We start from the raw sequence: 17,578 nt of genomic DNA, 5'->3' as shown, positions 1-17,578 counted from the left end.
CAGTAAGTGACCAACAATGTCCTACGGATCGGCAGAGGTTCTTTCACTGAAACAAATTAGAATTGAGCCAAATATTTTTAGAGTCAAAATCCAGCTACGTTTTAGAAAATTTTGTTATTCCAGTCCCATTTCCCCACTGCATCGCCTCCACCTCCTGTCTCGCCCTCATCGCCTTGGCTCAGCCACGAGCGGGAGCAGGGCCGCATCCTGCCCGCAGCCACCCGCCTGTGCAGACCCCAGGAGGAGCCCAGTGGGAGGACAGTGCCCTGGGGCCGAGCAGTGACCACATCTCACTGCCAAGCTGGTGAGGGGCACAGCAAGCCGCTCGGTACCCCTGCTGCAGGTACCTCCCGCCCCCATGATCGGTGAGCAGTGCCAGCTCCTGCGGGCGCAGAACGAACCTTGCCTCCGAGGCATGAATTCATGCCTTGCCTCCCAAGGTGCATGTACAAATCTCTCTAGCTGTATATCTGTGTATATCTTTGTATCTGTGTGTATATGCATGTGTATGTATGTATGACATTATTTTAGGGAAGAGGTCTTCCCAAGTAATGCTCCACGTCCCGGGGGGCCCTGCGGCTGGTGATGGTGCACAGGGAAGTGCCCAAAGCCTGGCTCTGGAAGAGCAGCTGAGGCAGGGGGACAGGAAGGGGACATCTGGGACAAAGGCGGGCAGCAGGAGCGGATGCTGTGCAGCATCCCACGTGTCGCCCAACTCCCATCCAGGGCGGGCAGACAGCTCCTGCCACCTGCACAAGGGCTCGGGTGAGCTTGCCAGTCAGCCTGAAACAAAAAGCCACGAAGCACAACCCCCAGTGCTAAACTACCCTGTGCAATACCACAATGTAAGTTACAGCGGGGTTAGAGCCCTGCAGAAACACAGATGTGTAGGGACACACACAGCACACCCACACGTGTGCACCCGCGTGTGCCTGGGCACCCCCGCTCCTCGCACACCCATCCAACCGGTGACACAGCTCTGTGCTTCCTTGCGGGCTGGGCTGCCCATGGTTACTGAGGTTTAAGACCTTTATTTCTGTAGCGCTGGAGAGTAATAACCATTTCATCTAAAACTGAAGACATGAAGGTCACATAAATCAAGCCCATTTGGGTGTATTTCATTGGGTCTAATTTTTCCACAGTTATTAATCATCCCGCAGCCCTGTACACCCCCAGCATCACTCTGGGAAGGCGCACACACGCACACCCAGCACCATTCTTTCACCCTGTCACTTGTATTTTATAGCCCAAATACTTATGAAGTGAAAAGGAGCCAGGGAATGCCCTGGAGTGAGGGAAGCTGCAAGGTTTCAGCTGTATGATCCACCCTGAACTGCGCACATGGCTGCAAATCCTGTGGGAGAGCCCCATTTGCTCCCCAGTTCTGTCAAAACTGTGCCTTGGTGCTAGGGCAGGGGGAAAACGTTACAAACCAACACACTGCTAAGCGGAGGCAGATATGAGCATCTCACATGTAAAATCTTGGTAAAAACCACAGCAGAGATGATGCCAAACTGCCACCTCCAAACTGTGCTCTCCAGTGACTTGGAGATGTATTGCTGGGAGGTTTTGTTCCCCTCCTTGCAGCCAGCTTGTGCTTAAGGATCGCTCTGGACATGTATTGCTTCCTTGTTTGCTGGTAAAATTTGCATCCTCACCATAAACTCCTGCTTGACATCTACAGCCAAGTGATGGCTATGAAGCTGTGCTCATGCGGACCTTAGGACTCATCTGGCAGAACAAAGATTCCCTCGCCCGTTGTGTGGGAACAACAGAGCCTTATGAGCACAAAAGAACCACCTTACTGAAACTGCATTAAGATCAGCAGAAATAATTTGTGCACACTTGACATCATCTCCCACAGCAGTCTGAAATTCAAGAGCTCTGGAACCTGGAGGATGCTAAATAAGTCAGAACCAGTGGTTTGTTACCAGCACTATCTGTTCCCATATATATGTATCCTTCCTTTCCTGCCTTTAGAAAATGAATAATTTCTCTCAAGTACTCTAGCAGCTCGTTCCCAGCCAACGCCAGTTATCCGGAGCAGTTCGCTCTTCTGCAGCACCCTGGGCTCCCCACGGAGCTCAGACCCCGGTCTCAGGGCTCTCTGCTCCCCAGCCCCTGCTGCTGGCTACCGATGTGCACCCACAGCCCTTCCCTGGGCTCCCACCTTCCTGTGGGCATGGTTGCTGCCTCATGCCATGGGCTGTGAACAGGACCTGCATGCAGACAGCACCTCTGTCATGGAATATGGCTACGTCCTTCTTGATTTTCAATTTTCTCTTGAAATGCACGTAGCTGCAACAGCGCTGCTCCTGTCCTCTAGCAATTGATTCCCTGCCAGTCAAAGCATTAAACATATCTTGTTAGGCTGATAATTTCTTGTATTTGCTTCTGTGCTGGATGGGACCGAGCGTCTGCTCGTCCTGCCGGCTCGAGCCAGGCACCGCTGGCAAACGTGCCTGGCAGGCAGGCAGAGACCCACCACCCTCACCGCGCTGCTGCTCCACCTGCCCTCACTCCGCCTGGAAACGTTCCTCTGTCTCTGCTGGAAGCATTACAGGTTGAGCCTGCTGTCACCAGAAAGCCTGGAGGAGCACAACAAGAGGCGTGGGGAGGACGCAGATGGAATGAGCTCACCAGAAACAAATGGAATATTTTGCTGATGGCAACAAAGACCCACACGCTTGTCCCTGGTCTCCACTGAAATGCATTTACAGTGTCTCAGAGAAGGGGAAAAAAAGAGTGAGAGGCAGTGTGATGGGGTTTCTCCCGGGGTTTCTTTACTATTCAACCCTCAAAGACCTGAAGAAGAACTGGAACATCTACAGCTGCTAAAAAAATGCTCTTTTCTGAGAAAGTGCAGTTACAAGGAGAGAGCCAGAAAATCTTTAAGCAATATATATTGATATATATATATACATATATATATACACAGAGATATATATACACACATATATATATATGCACATATATATATACACACGTGCTTAAGGTAAACTGCCACGGCATAGCTTGCTCCTGTGAGCAGTGCACACCCCTCTACACCACCGAGCTGGCAGGGGGATGCAGAAGGCATGCAGCCACGCGCCGCCTGGCCGCTGCCTGCGTGTTCCCACTGACACCAGCAGCATCTGCACACGAGCATCTTGTGTTGTCAGTATTGTTGTGCCCTTAAGGTATTCAGCTTGTGTAAGACTCAGAGTTTACAAATAAAAGCATTTGTCATTGTGCTTCCACGACTGGAAAAATATCGTAACCCTATGACTATAAATGTTAAGGTGAAATAGGCAAATTAGGCAGTACTATAGAGATGGATTTCTTTTTTTTTTTTTGTGACCTAACAAATAATTATTGTTGGGAATTATTTTTGTATCACTTAGTATCTTGCAGTAAAGGCAATCAGGCTCCACGCCTTCCTGCCCAGAGCCTATAGGTGGTACTTCCGCAGCAGTTCCGATTGCCAGGGATGCTTTCTTTCCGGAAACCTGTCTGGGATTTTGATTTTGAGGAAATCCTGGATGCATTTCTCTAGCTCCTCCTCGATGGAGAGCTTCTCCTTCACCGCCTTCTTCTTGCTGGAGTTGGACTCCCTGGAGCCCGAGGTGAGAGTCCGCAGCAGGTCGCTCTTCCGCCGGCTCTCGGACTGCTGCAGCAGCTGCACCGGGCCCTTCTTGGCCGGCCGGTCCAGAGTCTGTATGTTGGGCTGGCGCGTGACGGGGCCGCAGATGACGGTCTCCTGCGGGGAGCTGGCCTCCGACTGGCTGTCACAGCTGGATGTCGACAGCTCGTTGCAGGACGTGCCGCTCTCGCCCTCCTTGTCGCCCTTGCCGTTCTTGCAGCAGCAGTCGCAGTGGGACGAGGACCAGCGGGATGGCTCACCTGTGGGACGGAGAGAGAGCGGGGTTAGACTGCTGCGAGCTGCCAGCCTCCTCCCCCTGCTCCCCACAGCCACGTTCACCCACGGGGAGCTGCTCGGCTGGACCAGAGCAAAGCCCTCGGGGCACCACTGTCATGGAGCCTGGAGCTCCTGCATCCGCCCCAGCCTCCTGGCAGTAGCGTGCAGGAAATTTACTTTTCAATTACTGGCAATAAAAAAAAAATAGCAGCACTGACTTCTCCAGACATCTTTTCTTCACTGGGGCTCAATAATACCTTTGTCTGCAGGACTGTGCAACTGGAGCAGCCCCTGTACTGTGGGCACTGGGCCAGCGGAGCCCCCCAGCCCCTGCCCTCGCTGCTGCTGCTGGCGCCCGTGCAGGAGGGCTCGTCCCACTGAGATGGGAGGCTTCTGGGAAAAGCACTCCTTCGTTTGCATAATCCATCGGTGATGGGAACCCCTGAACAGAATTTAATTTATTTCCCGATTCGTATAGCACATGGCTTGATTTTTTTTTTTTCAGCTGGAGACTTGCCGGAATGCAATAATCCACGACAAAGGGGAAGAGCTGGCATTGATAAAAACTGTTCCCTGACCAAACCGCTGTGATAATGATGGATTTAAATGTCATTTGGAAGCATCCGTCTTTCCACTAAAATGTAATTATCATTTCCAGCTCGTGCAGATTGGTAATATTATCCAGATCAAGAAAAGCATAATGTAGCCGAGCAACTTCCCATGAGCTACACGGGCCCTGCTCTCTCCCATAAGGTGGAAATGTGGGTGCTGCGGCCGGTCCTGCACACCTGGCACTCCAATTCTTTCCTGAGCACCGGCAGCCCTCTGGCAGCCACAGCACTGTGACCAGGCTGGGGGGATGCACAGCACCGGGACCATGAGGCGGCTCTGTCCTCGGCCCCCTGAGACCCCAGGAACAGGGGCAAGTGTTGCTGCCACACCCCAAAACCCCGCACAGACCCTGAGGAGAGGGGTTCTGCAAGCCCATGGAGGCACTTGTTACAGAGCTTCCCTGCTCTCCCATTTCTCCAACTTGTTTGTAGCCATGAATACAATGCACACAATTTACAGAAACCGGGGGGAAAGCCCCTCCCCAGCTGTTCCTTGCTCTTCTTCCACAACAATGAAGGAGTCTTTCAGTCTGCGAGCTGTGTGGCTAAATTAAATTTAAGACCTGTTCTGTATGTTGTCTGAAAAAAAAGTCAATAATGGCTAAATTGAAATTACTTCTAATTTGCTTTGCCTTGACAAAAGCATTATGCACCGAGCCTTCGTAAAAACCTGAGGCGTGTGTTTCGGACACGTGCCTGCCAGCCGTGCTACATGGCAGCTTGGCCAAGGTTCCCTGCAAAACCCTCCCAAGGGCCTGGCCCCACTGAGCACTGCTGCTCCTGCACAGAGCTGGCTCCCTCCGGCCAGGCTCTGCACAGCATCCCCGCTGCTGTCTCCTCTCCTGCTCTCCCACAAAGCCAGACATTTTCCCCTGATGCTTGCATGTGCTTAAGGACAGCAGCGGGTCCCGGAGGAGACGCATCTGGTGAGCGCCACCGCCCAGCCGAGGAGCACATCTCCTGCCTGCACCTGGAGCATCAACACTGCCTGGACAGCAAACACCAGGCACCAAGCACCAGGCTGCTGCCGTGGCACAGGACATTGCTACAGCCGCCTAATTACATTGTCTGGTTAATCAGTAGCTATTATACCCAATGCTGAGGCTCAGAAAAGAGGAAACATGGGCAATAGTGAGTGTGAACGAGAGGCAGACCTCACTACAAGCTGGGTTACAACAGCCCAGGTGCTTCACCACCGCTTCCACTGCGGGCTGGTCCCGAGGATACCCTCAGGATGAAGGCACAGGACGGGCGCTCGCCCACGCCGGCTGCCTGGGCAGCCAAGCAGAAGCAGCCGGGCTGGCCCCGCGTGGGCCCAAGGCACGCTCCTTGCAGCTCTTCCACGTGAGACCTGACGAGGTCTCACTGCCCACATCTCCCCAGGAAGCTCTTTTCACACCCATGAGTCGCAGGCATTTCTGCACAGTGTGCCTCACTCTCCTGGTCGCGGTCCCACGGGGACCCTCGGGCCCGCAGCGCGCCCGGCAGCCCCGCCAGGCTCGGCCCCGCCGCCTCCCCCCACAGCAGTGGGAAGGAGATGGGGCAAGGGCAGGGACCCACCTGCTGCCATTCGGCACCTCTGGAGTGCACGCTTCATTACCGCAGAATAAACCTTTTATAACTTAATTAAGGCCTAATAAATGCTAATTTCACTTAATGAATATTCAGCAACTGTGGGCATGCTGCATGCGAGCTGGGAGGCAGAAAAGCATCTCTTCGTGAGGCAAACCAGCAAAAACTAGGCCAGGCCCAGGTGCTAGAAACAGATTTCTTCTTCATATATACATTTTCACACCTTTTTAAGTGTGGGGAAGTCTGCAGATGCAGATAAAGGCCCTCCAAAACGGCCACACCAGCAGCCTTCACGCCAGCACCACCGCAGCCAGCCCCGCTGCCCGGCCCATGCCGCTCCTGGCACTTTAGTTACCAAAGGGGCAAAGCTTACATTCTGTGCAGAAAAGGCCTTCATATTTTCATCACCAGCACAACATAGCAGGCTAGCTAGAGCAGTCCATCAGGAAATCCAAAAGAGAGCAAGAATGCTATGGAGAAAATTGAATTGCCCTTTAGCTCTTACAAAGTAGGGAGAAAAAAAAAATAAATCATTAGGCTATCTTCAGATTGCAGGGGAAGAAAAAAAGAAATGTTCCAGTATTAAGCAATAACACGTGAAAAATGCATCTGTGCCAACCTGGATCAAAGTAATTGCTATGCCGGTAAGTTGCTTCTGTTAGTTAAAACTAAAATGATCTGATCACAAGTCAAGCAAGCTGGGCTGCACCGTGTTGCAGGTGTACAATGCAAACCGCAGGCATAGCTGTCGAGTTTCCTGCTTCGCCAATTCCCTTTGCCTAATTTTGCCTTAGCCAGACCCAGGCTGTGAAAGCCTTTGCTCCTGCCACGTTCTGACAAAGTAGGGGCAGGCGCGGGCTCAGTGAAGCAGTGATTTCCCCTCCTCAGGAGCCAGGGGACACGGGGCATTTCAGAGGCAGTCTTGCCAAAACAAATTTGAGAGCCTAAATCCAAAGCCAGCTATCAGTCAAACGAATTCACCAGCTAAATGAACTCACTGAAGGGTGCATTTGTTCTGCCAAAAGAGTTTCAGAGACTATGAAGCGAGGAAATAAAACAGAGAAATTCTGACAAGGAAGGGAAGTTTGAGATTTTAGACATAACACACAAGACACGATTTGATAATTTTAAGTAACTAAATTACCCTCGGTGTTACATCAAGTAGTTGACATCAAAGCTAGGGAGAAGGATCGGTCAGCCTGACGGAGATGCGGAGCAGAGCTGTGGATAACCGTGCGTATTGTCGTAACGCAGTCTGCTAGGATCAACCCCTCAGCATGGCCATTAGCAAGGGCCCGGGGACTTGGGGTGGTGAGCAGGCTCCAGACCTGTCACCAGCAGCACAGCACACTCAGTCCTGCTCACTGGCTTCTGCCGAGGGACTTGGTGCTCCCTGAGAATTAGCACAAAATGAAACAGAAGACATTTCTGCTGAACCCAAATGGAGAGGAAAAAAGGGGGGAGTGAAAGAGAAGAGATGGACTTCAGCAGGGAAAAAGAGACAAGTTATAAGGATTTTGTATAGAGGACATCAGTCAAGAAAATAATATTGTTGCAGGTATCTCCTCTTAGAAATGAATCAAAGGAACAAATACCTCACTATCCGTATGCTGAAAGGTAAGAAGAAGCTGATGTGCATCAGTGAGTAAGCCAGGTCAGCCACTGCACGGGCAGGTCACATGGCAAAGGGAAACACAAAAGATCTCAGGATTTAGGAAAAAGAAATCAGTGCTGTTGGCCTCCCCCTGGAAATCTGCTATCAAAAGAGCTCAGCCATCCCCCTACCAAAGGAAAAAAAAAAAAAAAAAAAAAAGTTGTTTGCCAGTAAAAAAAAAAAAAAGTCACTTTTTAGGACATCTAGGAGCATGGCCAGGGGAATGGGAGGCAGAGGGCTCCTGACTCTAGGCTCTGCCCTGCGTCACCACCAGGTAGCCCCCCACACCTGGGCACACCCAAAGCTGGACAAAATTCGTCTGTCTTGTTGCACCGCAGTGTGCTGAGTGGAGCAGCGCACTGCCTTCCACATGGCTCTGCGTGTGCTGGAGCAGCCAGGAGAAAGGAAACGTGTACAGACTGATGCTAGAGCACCGGCCTGAAATCAGCTAAAAAGTGAGAGGCACCACAGGACAAGAACCAAGACAAGTGATTGTCCCCTGTGCCAGGACAGCATGGGTGGTTTTCAGGTGCTTTGCCAAACATTTTCCAGATTACCCTTAAGGGATGTGGCACCCGCCTATTTGCTTCTTGGAGTGGGATTTTGGGTCCCAGCAGTGTGAACCTGCCCAGCCACAATGCTGTGGGGGGACAGGTCTCCTCATCCTGGCTTTAGGTGGTGTCAGGATGACAGGGATAGAAGAGAGGTAAAAATATAATATTTCTCTGCATTTTGCAGCAGCACCATTCTGCACAGGACTCACGGCCAAGCAGGGCAGTCACTGAGCCCCCAGACCGTGCATTGCACTGATGTAACCACAGGCTTCATTAATTAATGTCTAAATGCTTTGAGATTCTCAGATAAAAGGGGCTAATTAATTCTGGCCCAGCTCTCCTGCCTTTCTCCCTGATCTCAGCACATTTCTCTTCCACTACCCTCGTTGTAATTATTATTATTAGAAGCTTCTGAAGAAGCAGTAAAGCCTCTGATGTATAATTGACACACACACCATCAGCCAGTGGCTTTCCCTTCTCCACTCCAGCTTTTATGACAAATGCACTGCAAGCAGGAATGGGAAATCCTGTGAAGTGGGACAGTGGGTGTGCAAAGACCCCTTTAGGAGAGAGAAGTTATGACATAAAATAAGTTTAGCACGGGACCTTCAGACCAAAACCAACGAAAGGGCTGGTTTGCTTGGTTTTGTTGTTGTTGGAAATGGTGCACGGACCCTAACTCTAGCTGCCTTTAAGTCCACCTCAGACACAAAAGTGTTCGATTTTTTTGGTGCTGACCATGGGGAAAGCGACCTCAGGTGCTGCAGGGTAGCACTGCCCTTCCTCCCTTTCCCTGAGCAAGCCCCAACACCAGCCGTGATGCTCCAGCAGTGGAGATTTCACAAAAACACTCTAAACTGCCTAAAATTGCCCCAAAACCCCTGCTGCAGCAGGTCGGACATCCCCTGCTCTGCTCTGGGAGCCAAGCTTCACCCCTGGCTCTCCAAGTCCCCCGGCAGAGGCAGAGGGAGCTGAATCAGACGTGTGGAAACCTCTGGCAGATCCCTGGAGAACCAGATGAACACTTTTCAGGTAATTCTTCACAGATAAATGCTGTTTTCTTGAAACAGAAATATTCTAAAAGAAGTTGGTGAGTTTGATGACATTTGCACTGGGAAAGCGCTCAGCTAGATCACTTCAACACCTCCTCTCATTTTGACATCCATATTATAATTATTTTAATATCACACTACATACAGCTAATTTTCTTTTATAATGTATCAGATTTATAAAAAACACAATGTTGTGATATTTCAGAACAAGACTCTTACATGTTACTGTTCTACAAGAAATTTCAATATATTTTTTTTCCTTCCAAAATAGCGAACACACTCTCTCAGCTCTCACTTTCTGCTGCCTTCTCCACACCCTCTCCAGCTGGGGATCACCGCAGCAGCCAGACCCCACTCGAGCAGAAATCAGCAGCGTGGCCACGGAGCCACCCCATGCCCAGCTCCCACCACCTCCGTCCCACCAGGGTCCCATCGAGGGGCATCCGAGGGGCCTGTGCCCTCTCCCCTACCCTCACTTTCGTTCCAACCTCGTGAAGCAAGTGTTCACCTTTCAACACCACAAAAACAAAGCGTTGAGGCATTTAAATATATCACACATTATTCATTGGGTAAATAAAAAATTGATTGCCTCTAGGTCTGCAGATAAGGTAATGCCGGCGAAGTGACAATTTGATTTAGATCACTCATTCATGCGTGAACAACGCCTCAAACAGTTTTTGCATCCATGCATGAATTAAAGGTGTTGTGATTGATGAGAGACTAAGGTCTAATTGGTGTTTTAATAAATACACTCTGACTTGGTAATCTAGCCAGATTTATCAGCAGAAAATGCCCCTGTCTAAATAAAACTACCAAGGTAAAGCTTAGGAACAATGACAAATGTCATGCAAGTAATTGGCTCTGGTACCAGCGCTGGCAGCAGGATGGACATGCAATAGGTTTATTTGCTTTTAGGATCAAGGATCTCGAGTAAAATTTCATTAGGCAAACAAACCCAGGGAAGGACTTGACAATAACGTCACTGGTTTGAACTCTCCCGTGTGTGCAAAGACAGCAGTGATGGGGGAGAACAGGGCTCAGCCGAGGGCACGGCTGCTGCCAGGCACTACCCAAGGCAATACCATTCCAGCATTTTTTACCCTTCTGGGTGCAGCTGCAGACACCTGGTGCTGCCATGGCTGTGCCAGCAGCCCAGGATCCCCTCCTTTTGCTTCTCTCTCCATTCTGCTCTGGGCTGAGCTCACCGCCAGGATTTGAGATGCTCTCTGCAGACACCTGGTTCCTTCCGAGCCCTCCCCCCCCCCCCCCTTTTTTTTTTTTTTTTAATCATCTAAAATTTCTGAACCAGTGTAAAAACCAGCAGCGTCTGTCTGAGGAAGTCTGCCATTTGTGCAAGACAATTTCAGCCAGTCCCTAGCCAGCACGTACAATTTTATCAGGAGTCTCCCAGCATTTTGTCATTTTATCAGTACTGCTGTGATCTTTCATAAAACACTCAGTTCTTGAAATGGACTTCTGTAAGAATATAAAGTTTGTTTGAAAAAAAAAAAAAAAGTTCCCCACATGGTGGGGAAAACATATGAGAGCTGATGTTAAAATTGCAGAGGGCCTATAAAAGAGACAAAATACTTTTCTCTGGATTTTTTTCAAATTCATGTGCGATTAAGTTAAAATTCTGAGTGGAAAGGTGCAAAATATGAGCAACAACGTGGCAAGAAGCAGAAAAAGCATTTGGAGGACTTGGTCCCATGTGGTCACCAACGTCTTCAAGCTGTTTCTGAAAGTTGTGACATACCCCAAGTTGTAAAGACTTCTTCCATTTCACAGCCAAAGCCTTTTTATCAGAGGAAAACTGCCTCCACGGTTAGTTTATTCTTTGGTGCACCCCTGGGCTGTGCAATGAACATTTCTGCCTCCTCTCAGAGCCCCCACTCTGGCTTCCTGGAGACCCAGCGCAGCTGCTCTGGTCCTGGCCAGCAAGCAGGGTCAGCTCAGCTGGCTACCTTTAGCGTTTCTCTTCAAATCAACCCCTTTTTAACACCTCCTTATCAGCCTAACCTTACTGCCTGCTTAACCCTCCCCTTCTCTGGCAGGGCTGGAGAAATCATTCAGGCTTGTGCAACTCAGATTTATCTGCTTCTGCCTTTTATTTCTCATCCACAACATAAAGCTTTTTGCCAGGCCACAGCAAGAGCACACCTAAGCAATACTCTTTCAAGTCTCACCTGTATTTTTCATCAACAGTTTAGCAAGCAGTCGGCTTGAAAAAGAAAAATACAAGGAACTGTCTGGGGGGAAGAGCTGCAGAGCCAGTACAGCAAGGGGTAGGTTAGTGCTGCTGGCTTCCATGCTCTGTATTTTCCTTTCCAAATACTGGGATTGAAAACAATATTTGGCCATCAGGACTATGGTTTTTATCTTCCTCTGGGAAAATTACATTGAAATGAAAAAATGATGCAAAAGTCCTCTTCTGCCAATAGTATTTGCTCTTTCTGTCCTTTGTCAAACATCTCCAGCTTGTTTAAGTTTGGTGCCCCTAGAATTAATAGCTGCCACTACCAACATCATCTTCCTTCACCGAGTCCAGCCTTAACTCCTCAAATTTAAGACTGTTCGGTATCTTTATTACCACTATTTTAACACTTTATCTTAATACAATCTTTCCTTTTACCTTCTGTGACTTTAAATTCATACTCAAATTCTTGAAAATGAAGTAAGATTGCATGGCAGCTCAGAAGCTGTGAAATCCCCTGGCAGCACCTGAACCAACCGGGCTGGACCCCAGCGAAGTAATGGGGACAGGTCACGGGTTCAACCCTCACAGGCGTTTGGCACCGACATACTCGGGATATTTATGGTGAAAGAAGTTCAACTCTCCTTTAATTACAACACAGGTAAAACAGGACTAGGCTGAGTAATCGGAAAACACATCCCCTTCCAGAGCCCTAATTTCGGAGGTACCCACCTGAGGGTGACTGCAGACTCCTCAGGGCCAATGCAAAGAATTTGGGATGAGACCGGTGTCGCCAAGCCTTAACGCCAGCGGCAGCACCCAGCGCAGTACTGGGTGCCCTCTGCTTGCCTCGCTGCCACGGCTGCACCCGGCTCGGGGCTAGCACAAAACACCACGGGGGACATGCATATAAAACCACAGGCCTTTGTGTACATACAGGTAAAACCCACCACTTTGAAGGCTTTATCTTGTTAAACCCTTCATAGTCTACATTTGAACCTGAGCTGCCTTTTGGAAACCCGTTTTAATTAGCAAAGACAGAGTGTGCAGCACTCCTGCTTCTTGAAGATATACATTGTAAACTGCCGACAGATGGTTGTGATAATATGGGAGCCACAGTTTTGGAATTTTTGAAAATTAGGACTCGTGAACTGATGAATGCTCTAGAGATATGAAAACATCATGTCAGCCTATGTTGTTCCAATTAATTGCAATCAATTGCTAATTGAGAGCTATTTTAAGACTTGCCATTACTCTGAACATAATGTGGAATAATTTGCGTGGTCCTCTTTACCCCCACCACAAATGACATGGGTGCAAAGAACTCCTGGGAAACAGAATCAAAAAGAGCCCCAAGAGCCTGCTTTTTGGTCTCCTGCTTTTTTTTTTGGCAGATAGGGCAAATTTGGATCTCAGGATTTAAAAACCTAGGAGACAAGGGACCTCAGGCAGTGGATGGATCTCTACCTCCAAAACTTTCCAAAATATCAGCTCTGATATTATTGAATAAATGCATTCACCCACTCTTTGCAGCACAAGTATCTCGGGCAGAGCTCGGATGGAGACCAGGCTCGTGGTGGCGCCGCGCGGGGAGGAGGACGCTGGGCGGGCATTTGGCAGCAGGAACGCAGGCACAGGCTTCCTCCTGCTGCCTGTGCTGGCAACAAGAAAGGCACATTTCTGGGCAACCAATGCATTCATCAAATGTGTTATTAACCATTCAGTGATTTCCCAGCTCAAAGGCGAAGCAGAGTGTGGGAGCTGTGAGTGGTGCCGCTGTAGAGCCGGCAGCAGAGGAGACACAGCAGCCCCATGGTGCTCCCCAAAAGCAGGGGCATGGAGGAAGGGGTCCTGTAGCCCTGCCCTGGGCCTGCCCGAGCCGCACACAGGCTCTGCGTTGCTTTCACAGCCAAGTGCACGTACCCAGAAAAGGAAGGAAAGGAAGTACCGCTTGGAGTCGGGTCCTGGGCCAACACAGCGGTTTGGTTTATGTCTTTAACTCACTTGGCTTTGCACCAAAGGCACAAAAATCCTGACAGAGTTATTTTGACATAAAAATTAAATAACTGTACAGCGCTGAGCAACAGGCTGGATGCTTCCTGCAGCAGCTGGCGGCGCGGGCAGGTCCAGCAGGACACAGCTCCTGGAGGCAAGAGGCGGCTACAGCAGGAGCAGCGTGCCGGGGCCCACCACGGCTCCTGCACCTGCACCAGGTGGCACGGCGAGGGCAGGGGGCCAGCTCCGTGGCCAGAAATGGTTCTCCTCCAGGGAGATACTGCTGAAAAAGTTGCATATTGAAACCAACTATTTTGGAAATAGTTTTCAAGACTTTCTTCTTCCCTGCTCAAAGCCACGGCTAATCTCCTAATTGCCATGAGATGGTATTCTCACCCTAGACTTATTAAAAGCAACCTAGCGTCCTTCACTCGTTGTTTAGTGCTGCTTGAAGGGAGGAACTGGCCCCACGGGACACCGGCTGCGTGGGCAGGGGCTGCCCAGTGGCCGTGGCACCTCCTGACCGACCGGGCTGCGCCCAGGCTGGTGGCACCGGCTGATGCCAGCCCCGTTCTTGCCCCGTAAGGTTGCATCCCCGAATGAAGTTACAAATTACTTTTCTAGTTACCAGGAATCGATGTTACAAGAGGAGCAGAACATGACCAGGGGTGTTTGCAATGCACTCCCTGCTTATTTATTGCTTCGAATCACAGAAAACTCTTTGTGGTATTTCACTCTGACAACAGGCGCTAATAAATAACTCATGTTCTTTGCTGTAGCAGTGCATTTTCGATAGCATTGAACCAAGCCTCATTTTTCATAAATGGCTTCTCAAGAACAACATCGTGTGGCTCTGGCACATCTGCCCATCGATCGCCAGGGCGGGCAGGGGCTGTCACCCCCGAGCTGCCCCCGCAGCTCAGCCCTTGCTTCAAGGCAAATGTTGTGGCTACAGGGAAAATCAGAGTGCGAGAGGATGCTAGGCAAGGAAGTAGCCCTGCAGGGCTGTTGTTTATTAATTATTTGGAGCATGACTCTGACAAATGCATTCAAAGGCCGGCAGAACAAAGGAGAAAAGCCTGAATCCACAGGCAGGGGATGGTGGTACCCAGCGCCTGGCTGCTGTGTGTGAAGGAGAATCAGAGAGCCCTTTCCAGAGGGGCAGATGCTATGTTTTTATGAGCTATTTAAGACACTCTCTCTGGAAGCTTTTATTTTTTTTTCCTTTTCTGAACCTCATAAAATAGCCTTCTGCTCTATAGAGATAAATTTGGTTTATGTGAGAGAAACATTCCCAGCCACAGTGGGCTTTGCCTTAAATCCCATATCTTGCAGTTTAATCTTGCTGTGGGTTAGCTTGGTTTATTTTCTATCCTGTAAGTGGTGAATTGAACTTTAAGAAATGAATGGTTTGGTTTATCAGTTTTAGCATCTAGACCAAAGCACTTTTGCATCAAATAAATGCATGCAGTGGGAGATCCTCCAGATAATGCTTTAAAAAATCCAGCAGTTTACTCAAAACAATTTTAGCACCAGCTTCAAGACCAATTAAGTAACCCACGCCTGGGCAATCCTACCTGCTCTGAAATCCAGAGCTCTTGCATGAGGCAGGAGCCCAAGGGGCGAGGAGATGCTGAGCCCTGGCAGCAGCCAGGGCCTTCAGACTGGTATTTCCATACCATGAATCAGTACTATTTGGGAACCTGCTCCGTGGGAGTAAATCCAAGCGAAATCTGGAGTAAGTGACATTTTGAGATGGAAAACAACACAAAACAGAGCACCCATGCCCAGGTGACGGAGGTGCTGGAACAAAGTGAACCAGAGAAATTTCTGACTGGGAAGGGAGGCAGAGACAGGCACACAGAGAAGGCACGGGGGTACGGCATCCCCTGGAGCTGCCCCACCGATCCCGCAGCAGTGATTCCACTTTGGGTGCGCGTGGGCAGCCGTGTAGGCATCCACGGGAGAGGTTTTTCTAATGGATGCTGTAGGGTTTTTCTTCAACGTGTGCAGAGGAAGTTTTTATTGTTTTGAGGTGGCATACTGGGTTGGATCAGTTTGGGGATACTAATCTAGTTTGGTTAACTAAACCTCTAATTAACCACCTCTGCTCTGCATTCATAGAAGAAAATATATATATATATTTATTTTTTTTCCTACAGAATCTAACATTCTTTCTTCCATATATTTCTACAGGAGGATGCAAGAACTCTTTAGAGATGCTATTGGTTCCTATTATATTCTGTAGGTTTTTCTGAGCCATTTATAGAGAGTCTACTGCCATCAGCATTATTAAATTCCATACAAATTCTCCATAAGAAAGCAGAAAATCTCAATGATTATGAGTCCAGTATCTCTGTGGATGAAAATTGTATTCACAGGAAATCTCAGAGCATTACAAATGTATTCAAAATAATTATACTGGAAGGATTTTTCTACAAGCTGTAGTGTGGAAATGCATCAAACATGGGAAAATTGGACTAACTGTCCTTTGACCTAGAAGAAATGTTGAAAATTTAAGTAAGTTCCCAGCTATGTAAAGGCCTGATCCTAATCCCTCTGGAAATAATGTGAGCATTTCTACTGACTGAAAGACTTCAAAAGAGCACAGCAGCTGCACTTGCAGCATCGCGATGTACTTCTGTGCTCTGCCTCGCAGTCACTGGCTCTTTAGGAACCACTACGCCTCGCAGCTATCCTAAAGCTAGTAAGGGAGATCGTGAAGGCAGGCAGAGTCTAAAAGAATCTTCAGAGGAAATCAAAAATACATACAGAGCGAAGGTCAGGGCTGCTGTGCCAGGCCTCCCAGGTTTAGTACCGACACCTCAGGGCGGCACCAAGTAGGTTCGCCATGGAGCAGGAGCAGCAACCTGGCTACGGCCAGGGGGTGACTGCTGTGCTTGCACAAGGAGACCTGCAGATGTTGAAAGGGAAACTTCCCCAGGTGGGAAGCAAGACCTAGACAGCAATATCCACCAGCCAGGTTTGCTGTCATCGTGTTAAAGGACAGAGGTATTGAAGAAGCCCTGAAATCAGCCAGCATCACCTCCATCTGCTTCAAGTGGTGGAGCAGAGGAACGACTGAAGATACAGCTTGTGTTTGTTTGTGCCCTGCCGTGGGCATGGGGGCTGTCACCCATCTCCCCAGCACCCCCTGGGCCCTAGGCACGGGGAAGTTCTGCTCCCCCCAGCACGGGCTGTGCCACCGACCACGGCACGTCTGTGACCTGCATCAGTCTCTGGTGCCAGCACACAAAACCAGACGCTGCGGTCTATGTACTTCATTCAGGAAACACAAATTATATTCTAAAGGCATCCGTGACCTGCTGTTCAAGATACTTGTTTGGGCGTTTTATGGTCTTTACTGATTGATCGGCTGGGAGACTCAGATCTGGTTCTCTGAGCGATCCGACCCGGGTTCAGCCCTGACGGGAGCTGTGGCAGCACCCGGTGTGGCCGGGACGTGCAGCTCTGCTCCCCAGGGCACGGCTCCAGCCTCACCCAGCACTGCTTGGCCAAAATCAGGATGAGGCAAGCAGTGAGCCCTGTTATAAGTGCTGCAGAGGAATAGAAATATCACAGTTATATTGGAAAAAAAAAAAAAAAAAAGAAAAAAAAAATAAAGCCTAAACTGCAGTTTAAAGCGTCTAAATGTTTCAGCTTGATCTCAGCATGTCACAGTGTAAGAAAAGCTGCTTCTCACACTGCTCTCCTCTTCCCTGCGAGCTGCTGGGGCCTGACTCAGCCCAGCTCCGCTCTTACCCATCTCTGGAAGCCGGTGGCCTTGCCCCCTCGTAGAGCTGCTGTCAGCCAGATGTGATTCCGGCCAAAAGCACCTCCTGCTTCCAGGGGACTCTGTTTCTGACAGCTCTGCAGCGATCACAAGAAGCTGCAAACCCAGCGAGTAACCTCGGAATGGAGGTGTCAGACCCATGTAATGTGGCACAGGGCGCACACATCGCGGTGCGCCGCTCGCACAGCTCCTCCCAGCACTCAGCCACAGGCCAGAAATAGAGCAAGCTAGTATTTACCATGGGAGATTAATGTC

General features: G+C 49.6%; 1 protein-coding gene across 1 annotated transcript in view; it reads right to left on the bottom strand.

Annotated features, from left to right (window-relative positions):
• Nucleotides 1-3,430: 3,430 nt before the first annotated feature.
• KCTD16 (potassium channel tetramerization domain containing 16) overlaps nucleotides 3,431-17,578 on the bottom strand; it is a gene marked incomplete at both ends in the record, with an annotated part of 55,128 nt that continues 40,980 nt past the window's right edge. The window contains one exon of the mRNA XM_084295583.1: nucleotides 3,431-3,882. Coding sequence (XP_084151709.1) covers nucleotides 3,431-3,882 — 452 coding nt within the window. The remainder of the gene's footprint in view (nucleotides 3,883-17,578) is intronic.

This window comes from Netta rufina (assembly GCF_964035555.1).
Source record: "Netta rufina genome assembly, chromosome: 14".
In the NCBI taxonomy this organism is placed as follows: domain Eukaryota; kingdom Metazoa; phylum Chordata; class Aves; order Anseriformes; family Anatidae; genus Netta; species Netta rufina.
This window is presented reverse-complemented; position numbering and strand designations above follow the sequence as displayed.